We start from the raw sequence: 10,468 nt of genomic DNA on the forward strand, positions 1-10,468 counted from the left end.
ATAGTAAAAGAGAAAATTTATCACTGGAAGCATAACTTTATGTTCTTTTACGCCGATGCTATTTTTTATGTTGAAAAAAATTAAATAAACCTGTATAAGGCTGAATATCTAGGAAAAAGAAGAGTGCTATTGTTTTGAGTCTTATTTTCAATATGAATCTTTAAGAAGCTTTCTTTTACAGGATTTTCCGGATTGTTAACTTATCTGATTAGGAAAGCATTGTGTCTAACTTACATTTATAATACCAAGGTACTTTTAGTTACTGTATATTGCAAGCTATGCCAAACGGGTTTAAAAGGGGTCTGATATTCGTTACTTGTATAAAAAGTATATAAACGGACGAAAACGACATTGGCAGCTTTCCGCCAAGCTGTATGATAAACGTGATGATTTCTATTTCCCTATTGTTAATTTTCTATTTTTAGATAGCAACATCCCTGCATCCCCATTCTAGGATGTTAACATGTTGCTGTTGATTCGATATTTAAGGGCCTGTATCCATTATCACGATTTTCGTGCAAGATTCGTCAACTGACGGACAAACTCCAAACACAGGATTTCAAAAGTGCTGGTTGATGGAAAATATGTGGAAGATTTACGGTCGTCAAAGTGATCTCATTGAGAATTTTTTTGTGCAATATGAAGCTGGATGTGTTTAACGCTCGTTAGATCATCTGTTGGTTCCGTTGTTGTATACATTATTCTCATTTCAGAACGTGAAATTACTTGATTGAGCCGACGATTAATCTTCCGAAATACCTGGTCTTGGTCTTATTCTCCATGTGCAGTTTGGCAGTCTCTGCGTAAACTTTTTTTTTTTTTGGTTAACATTTTGCGTTGCTTTTATTGAAAATGAGTTTGGATTATGAACATGTTGACATGTTGGTACTTTTGTCAGTTATATCTTAAACATGTAATAAGTTTGCGAGGAACATTTGGATTATATACATCTTCAAATCCTGCTTTTGTGAAATGGTCATCGTTTGTTTTATACTATGGTAAGATGATGTAGGCAAAATGAACAATTACTTTACCAGTCATATGGTCTTGTAGTCATTGTGGTTCTGGTTCTCAAATTCAAATATTTACATATATTTTAATCCTAGTTCTAAATTTAAACACAGAAAACTATAGATATTTCAACATCTGTACAGCTATATATTTCACAATGTATTGCCAACGAACCTAGCAACAGTAAAGCTGAGTTTATTCACCACCACCAACGCCTAGTCTAAAAAGAGTTATCTTTCTTTATATCGCTCGCTATTACACCGTTCTCATCTCGCTCCTTTAAAATGTAGAAAGTGTTCGTTTGGCTTATTATCATGGTTATACAAGAAAGGTGTTTTTCGTTCGCACTTATTAATCATTATTTATTGGTAAAGAATATTCACGATATCAACGAAAATATGAACCACAATAAACACTAACATTTTTACAGTAGTCTAGATATTGGAGGTATACATCGTTTATGATGTTTAAGTTTTTTGTAAGTTTGACATACAAATACAAGACACTTTAAATAACATCAATTTTTAATAAAAATACATTTTTATAAAACATTCATAAATATATACAGGCAAGTTACTAAACAGCGTCAACAATTTGCTCCCAGCATTTTGTGCATAATCATAGCAAACTTCAGCGTTTTGTTACTTACTCCCTACACAAGTAACAACATCTTTTACTTAGTGGCGCGGCTTTCACAGCGTGATAAGCTCAGTGGCATATTAATGCAAAATTAATATGTAAAATGCTTTTTAACATATCGACATTTATAACTCACTTAACAACTCTCTAATGCGAACTGATTCGTATTAATAACTTAATTACCAAGAACATCGTAACTATATTATATCATCATTCGATGTAAATTCCAAAATATCAACAGACATCAAACCACAACACCATTTATGTTTCAAAATACTAAAATACTTCGGCTTCTCAGGCAGGTTAAGCGGACAGAGATAAGTATGGTTTGTCATACCTGATGATATCAATGGGATTTTATACATCTACCAAGAGGAAAAAAGAACCCTGGTACTCAGCAACCATGGCGTCATGCCACCTAGGATCCTTCTTATTGTCAATAAACATCACTTCAAAAATCATTGTTATCATTTGAAAATCACAAATCAACTATCTAAGTATTTCGAGGTTTAAAACAGTATACTATTAATACATAAAACATATTCGTAAAATCACAGATTGTAATATTCATGTGATTATGTGATGGTAGTCTTGTGATACCGACTCGATTACAATATAGGTATTGTATCCATTATACCTATAGAATGGTTGTTATTGTGACGATCATCAAATCAAATATCATAACACAGCTGTGATCAAATAAAACTAAATAATTATAAGCAAATTAAATAGTCATATCATGAACACTAAGGAAATAGTCCTTTAATTGTCCCTGAAAGGCAAATGTATTCCTATCATATACCTTCGGCTTTACTAAATGACAATAATATGACTTTTACCAGAGTGTTCATTAAGTAACTGCTTCCTGATACATGAGACAGGGTGAACTTAATGATGATTATGATGACCTTCTCCATAGCTTGTCAACAGTTGTCCTTGACCGACAAATCGTAACTTATGTTGTATCGCTATGAACTCTTAACATTATTTAAAAGCAATATTCCTAACCACCAATTCCGAAAATCTATCGAAAGCCATATATCATGCTTTTCATGTCGTCTACTGTGCTTTTTTGATCGATACCAAACAAAGTGGTTGAAAAAGGGTCAAGGTCAAGGTGAAAAATTAGTTCCGTCCAAGTGGGCTCGGCCATTTTGATTGGACGACACAATTTCGATGAAATATTTGGCAAGTGAGCTCTTTGGTTGTTAGGATTGCTTAATTACCCTTGTCGTGTAATTGTTTTCCGCTAGAAATATCACCTTTTATTTTGATTATAGACACAATGCAATTCTCGCGTGCAATTTCTAAAAAAGCAACCTAGAGAATGTTATAAATATACACACTTGCATATCGAGAAGAATAATTCAATTTCGTGGACAAAAATACTTATATTGATTGTTATTTGCAAACAATTCTGAATGCGTGTCTTTGGAGTCAATGGATAAGTTAATTGAGAAGTGAATGTTTGTCTATACAATGGACAGGTACTCAGATAAAGGCGTGTTATGATCGAATAAACTATATATGTAGTGAAGTATATTTCTTTGATGTATATTTCATGATTATAATAGAAAGATCTCGCGAGGGATGCAATTCTCATTGACAAGAAATAAGTTCTCTAATGGCAGTTTTTTTCATAGAATGTTTCTAGAAACGATAAATATATACCTACAACAGATATGAACACTCAAACTTAGGGACAACACTCGTACAATGACGATATCCATTGGTTTTATCATAGATCCGTTTTTCTTAATGTTTCATCACAAAAGCAAGCAGATATTTTAGATCATTATATGGAGCTGCCATGATTGATGACGTCACATCATGTACTTTTTCGGGGCGATCGGTGTCGGCATTGCGCGGCTGGAGGAACAACGAGTTGGTTTCTGTTTGTACCCAGACAGTGGTCAGAATGGCGTCTCTCGGTAAGAGACACCGAAGAGTCACAACTCCTGTTCAATGTAAACAACCATATGAATTAACAGGTGTTCACGATCAGATAACACGAAAACAATGCACCTGGTTACTTAGGCCACAAGCTCTTTAAAGATATGCATATTATTGGCTCGTATATTCATATTTTGATTCCTTGTCGAAGAAAAGTATGCCAGTTAGGTATGATTTTCATAAATTTAAAAGAGAGACAGAATCTAGATACTGCAAACAAAGGAGTTTTATATTGAAAATTACATAGAACAGTCAGCATGGCTAAGTATTGTCCATGTCAAAACTTATAGGTCGAGTCAATTTCCGAATAAGTTATAATTCAAAGAAAGAAATCTTTTACAAGCAATTAACAGTATCCCTAATCTAATTTTGACGCGTTTTCTGTGCGATATATTAAAACAACTCGAGACTATAAGACGCACGAAAATATGTTACTAAATGTGTCCGAGATTCAGACAAGACTATAGAAGGGACAGTGTTATCTTCTAATATGATTGATACCTACCTACCCTCGTTTAGCTTCGACGATATTTGAGGACCTGGTGTAGTCGTCACTATACTTCTCTGACATGTCGTAATCACTTGGGTTCATCTTCACGCACAGAGACTTGCGGACTTGCTTATGAGTCATTATATGTCCCAGGAATATTAACAGTCCCTATTCAAAAAATGCAATAAACATCTCACCACATGCTTCATAGGGATATCTTGAAAAGTAGTAGTATAATAAATGTTTTCTCAGTTTCGTGAAGAGGAGCATTTAAGTTGATACCATCTGTAACTCAGAATATCCGCCGCAGGCTCCAAAATATCCTACCAATTAAATCATGATATCAGTAAAGACCCACCAATACTTTAAAAAAACACTCAATACCATCATAATATTTTTAAACGTTAGGTTTTGCATGAATAGTCATTTTTATTAATTCGGTGATTTCAGAAATTTGATCTAGAATTCTATTGGGAATTATGAAAATATGGTGTCATTTTTTGTTTTTTAACATAAACTCAAAAATTGTTGTCGTGTACCTGTAACGCCGCCAACACTACAAACAGATATTGTGCTGTTTTAGAAGTCCCGAACGTCACGGCAAATCCAAGCGACCACATCAAACCTAGGCATGGAATCAGGGAGATTGCCGTCATCACCTGCTGTCTATTGATGAAAGTAAATGGATATATTTCACAGATACATTTCACACAAATTAGTTTCACCTTTTCAATGCAGAAGAAAAATACGATTCGGTCTTTAAACTACAGTACACAAAGTTTAAGCAACAGACTTAGCCAGGTGATGCTTTTGATCGCTAACGTTTTGATATTATGGCTTAATACCTTAATTGATCCTAAGGGTTTCAGTAAATGACTTACTTGAGTACTTCGAGAGGAGAGCATCCTTTCTTTGAATCGGCACCCATCCTTGTTAACATCATAATAACGAAGATGGCACCATTTACCTGCGACAGTATTGTCCACTTGATTATCATTAATCTTTCTCATGAGTAAATTATCTTAGCATAACTGGAATCGTATTGACGCATGTCGCGTTTTTCGTTAAAATGATTTTCCAATCACTCAGAAGGGTTGTCATGTTTACTATAATGCAAGGATATTATTTCATTTTTTTCCGTTTTTTGTTTCAAGAATAGTTCCGAAAATATATAAATGGATTTAATGTTTTTCATGGTTTAAAATTGTCATTTTTATACTTTAAAACTTACCAGCTGTATTATCATCACCGGTCCCAGAAACGCCCATTTGGTACCATACGCTGTTGCCAACCAACATCTGTAACAGTGTATACAGGTCATTTACTCAGACCATCAACCAATCAGGTTCTTTTACGTTATTGTGTATATCATAATAATACTGTCATCTTTTACGCTGATGACAAAAATAATTTTTTTGCTTTTGCTTTTTAGTTTGTTTGTAGACTTATGTATATTATAAATCTTTGAAGGACGTGATGACTGGTGTTTTGTTTCTTGTGTGGCTAATCTGACAGTTTGTTTGGGCCATATGTGATATTTCTAGAATGTGTGTTCCTCATCGACCGCATTTGTACCGTTTGTTTTTATAGTCTTAGGCAAAACTTACAGTTTGTTGGTTCCATATGTGTCCCCTCGTATGACTGACGTGATAGCAACAATAATACCAGGCACTCCCCAGCACGTGAGTAGTATCCACGTACGCTTGAGAGACTTATTCATCATGTGTTCTGCCTTCAACTAAAGAAACATAGTATTTTGACATCATGTTAGGCTAAATTTTGACATACAGTCTTGATGAAATCAATATGAAATAAATTCTTCATCACTGTTCAAGTTAACTACACTAACGCTGTGTTTGAAATATCAAAACAAAATATCGAACGAAGATGGAAAAGAAAGCAATTCATCAGTTAATTTAATCTGTAATTGGAGTTCATGTGTATACTTGACATAAATAAGAAATGTATACCTTTGTCATCAGGTGTATCCCGAAACACAAAGAGGAGAAGTGAACACACAGGAAGAGGTAGTGGAGCAGTGACGTCGCTGTCTTACAAAGTAGCTGTAAAGGATACGTCAGTTTGAGAGACGAAATTCACGAACATCTATATAATACACTTTATAATAATTGTGTGTTTCCACGTCAACAAATTATATTTCCAATAAACCGTATCGAGATCATTTATGAAATTCACTATGTAAGGAATTCTGGGGGTTCTTTAATTTTAAAATACTGAACAAAATTGAAATTACAAGGTATGGAACACTAGGGGCTCTTTAATTATAATGTATAGCACACAAGTGAAATTTCAATGTGTGAAACATAAGGGACTCTTTACTTGTGATGGACGGAACACTTTTGAAATTTAAAATTGTCTTGCTGAAATTGTTAACTGTCATGTTTAGAGCAGTAATGTTTATTACATTTACTAACCTTTTCTTGGTATGTGGTTCTCAGACTCTCCGAATGCTGTTTATATGTTTAAAATAAATCACTTGCCTTCTCCGGATAGGTGTCCTCCGACCCTATAAAGGCTGTTTGCCTAACTGATTTAATCACTTCCTTCTCCGGGTAGGTGTTTTCCGACCCTATAGAGGCTGTTTGTCTCACTGATTTTAATCACTTCCTTCTCCGGATAGGTGTCCTCCGACCCTATAAAGGCTGTTTGCCTGACTGATTTTAATCACTTCCTTCTCCGGATAGGTGTCCTCCGACCCTATAAAGGCTGTTTGTCTGACTGATTTAATCACTTACCTTCTCCGGGTAGGTGTTTTCCGACCCTATAAAGGCTGTTTGTCTCACTGATTTAATCACTTGCCTTCTCCGGGTAGGTGTTATCCGACCCTATAAAGGCTGTTTGTCTCACTGATTTTAATCACTTACCGTCTCCGGGTAGGTGTCCTCCGACCCTATAAAGGCTGTTTGCCTGACTGATTTTTATCACTTACCTTCTCCTGGTAGGTTTTTTTCCGACCCTATAAAGGCTGTTTGTCTGACTGATTTTAACCACTTACCTTCTCCGGGTAGGTTTTTTTTCCGACCCTATAAAGGCTGTTTGTCTGACTGATTTTAATCACTTACCTTCTCCGGGTAGGTGTTTTCCGACCCTATAAAGGCTGTTTGTCTCACTGATTTAATCACTTGCCTTCTCCGGGTAGGTTTTTTCCCGACCCTATAAAGGCTGTTTGTCTGACTGATTTTAATTGCTTACCTTCTCCGGGTAGGTGTTTTCCGACCCTATAAAGGCTAACTGTGCAGCTACCATTGATATGCACATGTTGGTTATAATGTAGAGTCCGTCATTGGCAAGACTGAAAAATGGACAGAAAAGAAACCTCAAATTATTAATCTGATCATTTTAATCTGATATCAACGGCGTTAAATATAGCTATACTCACTGAACTCGCCACATTTTCTGAGCAAATATATATATTTTTTATGTGAGGTAAATAAACCATTTTCTCTCTCACTGTTAGAATTTGCATACATACATATGTGTTTTCCATTGCCATGGATACGGGCCTTGAATTCATTATAGTTTGTCAAATTTTGGTACTCTTTATTGAAATGTAGGACGAGCTAGAAAAGAAACTTACGGGAGAAAGCAGAGGAGACAGAGTGTGAGCATGAGGCCAACAAAGGAGAAACCACACCCAGTCACAGTCATCTTGACCATGTTGTGTTCATCCCATTCAGTTAACTGTAAAATAAAATTACCTTTTTGGTACATCATGCAAAAAATTGTGGTTGTAAATAAAATAAGGATGGTTCTCATCATGAAATATTGATTCATCTGTTAAGAGACAGGCGTTGTAGAGGTAATCGAGAAAATGTTTCCTTTTGTCATGCCTGATAATTTGCGTGTTGTGAACAACAACATATTGACTAATACTAATAATGGTATACGTTTACAGTGTACTAACGTCATTGAATGGCGGATATGGCGTCGATATATATCAATATCATAAGCTAATGGTGGTAACAGTAGAAATCAGGGATAGAAACCAGATGTTATTGTAAAATGTCTAAGATTGTACAAAATACACACATGTCAATAGCAAACTTTCATAGAAATCCAGAATACATTTAAGTGATGCCAAATAATTAACTTACTGCAACACTGCAGACAATGTCATTAGGAAATAGTAACAATGTCAGGTGTAAATCAGTTATAATGTCAGTTGAAAACAGAGTGATGATGTCGTTAGTAAATAGTTATAATGTCAGGTATAAATCTGTTATAATGTCAGGTGTAAACAAAGTGATGATGTCATTAGTAAATAGTTATAATGTCAGGTGTAAACAGAGTGATGATTTCGTTAGTAAATAGTTATAATGTCAGATATAAATCTGTTATAATGTCAGGTGTAAATCAGTTCTAATGTCCGGTGTAAACCAAGTGATGATGCCGTTAGTAAATAGTTATAATATCAGGTGTAAATAGTTATAATGTCAGGTGTAAACTGAGTGATGATGCCGTTAGTAAATAGTTATAATGTCAGGTGTAAATAGTTATAATGTCAGGTGTAAACAAAGTGATGATGTCGTTAGTAAATAGTTATAATGTCAGGTGTAAATAGTTATAATGTCAGGTGTAAACAAAGTGATGATGTCGTTAGTAAATAGTTATAATGTCAGGTGTAAATAGTTATAATGTCAGGTGTATACAAAGTGATGATGCCGTTAGTAAATAGTTATAATGTCAGGTGTAAATAGTTATAATGTCAGGTGTAAACTGAGTGATGATGTCGTAAATAGTATAATGTCAGGTGTATAATGTCAGGTGTAAATCAGTTATAATGTCAGGTGTAAACAAAGTGATGATGTCGTTAGTAAATAGTTATAATATCAGGTGTAAACAAAGTGATGATGTCGTTAGTAAATAGTTATAATGTCAAGTGTAAATCAGTTATAATGTCAGGTGTAAACAAAGTGATGATGTCGTTAGTAAATAGTTATAATGTCAGGTGTAAACAGAGTGATGATGTCGTTAGTAAATAGTTATAATGTCCGGTGTAAACAAAATGATGATGTAATTGGAGACAATGTCATGGATATGTTATGTCGAGATAACTTAAACAGTGGTAATGTCATGAGATGTAAGGTACATGGACACTGTACACCACCTGTTCACTTACCGTGTTATTCTCCCATTCCATTAAAAACATGTAATTCGCCATTTTTTTCTGCAAACAGATATTAAAGTATTATTTATTCTGATGATAATAGTCAACCACGGCACAGCATGAAGCGTTTTAATCATCTGATATTATTAAGGATAACCAGATTACAGATCAGTGTAAGGTGTGGCTCTTGGAGAACTCACTATGTAAGAAATTTTGTTCGTCAATATGTGTTTAGCACGCACTATCTGCTACTTATATGCGTTGGGGACACCAATACATATATTGCCTGACAGATTTTCATATAAATCTCCATACTTACCGCTGATGATAACACGAAACATTAAATGCGCATGGTCACGTCATGTACTTACTAATAATTGTCATTTACTGAACCGGTGTCAAAACAACATGCATAGCTTTTTCATTCTTATATTCATTTTTGCAAACATTTGGGAGATAGAGAATCTATAGTTTGCTGTCCGTCCTTTCGTCCGTCAGTCCCTGAAATTTTTCAGTGCTATATCGGCTTCATTCTCTGAGGAATTCTCATCAAACTTCACATGCTAGTTTCAGGGTCGTTTACCCAAGGTCAAGATCCATTGAAAATATATAGATATCATTAGGGTGTAGTAGCTTGTACGGGACATGTATTGTTGCAGCAATACTCAGTATGTTTGTTTGATACGAGGCATAACGTAGTATGTACCGTTACATTAGATTGGCACCGTAAACATCTTCTCGTGTAAATGTCAACATATTTTGGAATCGAGAAAGACGATTGACAACACACGTTCAGTGTTAAAGATGGCGAAACATCGATAAGGAGTGAATTGTATACATCATAATTTTTAATATCTAATGTTTGAATTAATTCCCAGTTGGCGTTTTATATATTTCCCAATTGTCTCATCGATTCCAATTGACTCGCTGAATATTATAAAATATATTATTTTGCTAGAATGAAAATTGTTATGAAAAAGAAACAAAAACCGGCCTCCATAAAACAATATTTGGCAGTGGAGACGATGAAGGTGGAATATCTGTGTTGGTATTGACTGAATATCACCATAATAACATAGAACGCCGCGGCAAAGGTTTTATCCAAACCTGATTAGAACTGAACTGTAATCCGTCTAATGGTGACAGCTGTATACCACACATTCATGTTGAGGTATCAGTCGGGGATTAAAAAAACTCAAATTACAACAAACAATTACTACTTTCGTAGAATACTGATAGTGAAAAGG

At 34.8% G+C, this 10,468-nt stretch overlaps 1 protein-coding gene across 1 annotated transcript; it reads right to left on the reverse strand.

Moving 5' to 3' along the window:
• Positions 1 to 3,404: 3,404 nt before the first annotated feature.
• LOC132559902 (adhesion G protein-coupled receptor E4-like) lies at positions 3,405 to 9,275 on the reverse strand. The gene is made up of 10 exons (XM_060224536.1): positions 9,234 to 9,275; positions 7,692 to 7,795; positions 7,307 to 7,406; positions 6,064 to 6,156; positions 5,701 to 5,831; positions 5,325 to 5,391; positions 4,975 to 5,060; positions 4,633 to 4,759; positions 4,113 to 4,261; positions 3,405 to 3,608 (listed from the first exon to the last, which is right to left on the reverse strand). The coding sequence occupies exons 1-10, from the start codon at positions 9,273 to 9,275 to the stop codon at positions 3,479 to 3,481; spliced, it is 1,029 nt and encodes a 342-aa protein (XP_060080519.1). The 3' UTR covers positions 3,405 to 3,478.
• Positions 9,276 to 10,468: the final 1,193 nt, after the last annotated feature.

The sequence above is a fragment of the Ylistrum balloti genome, unplaced genomic scaffold (assembly GCF_031769215.1).
Source record: "Ylistrum balloti isolate Yb309-2 unplaced genomic scaffold, AGI_CSIRO_Ybal_v1 Utg369664, whole genome shotgun sequence".
In the NCBI taxonomy this organism is placed as follows: Eukaryota; Metazoa; Mollusca; class Bivalvia; order Pectinida; family Pectinidae; genus Ylistrum; species Ylistrum balloti.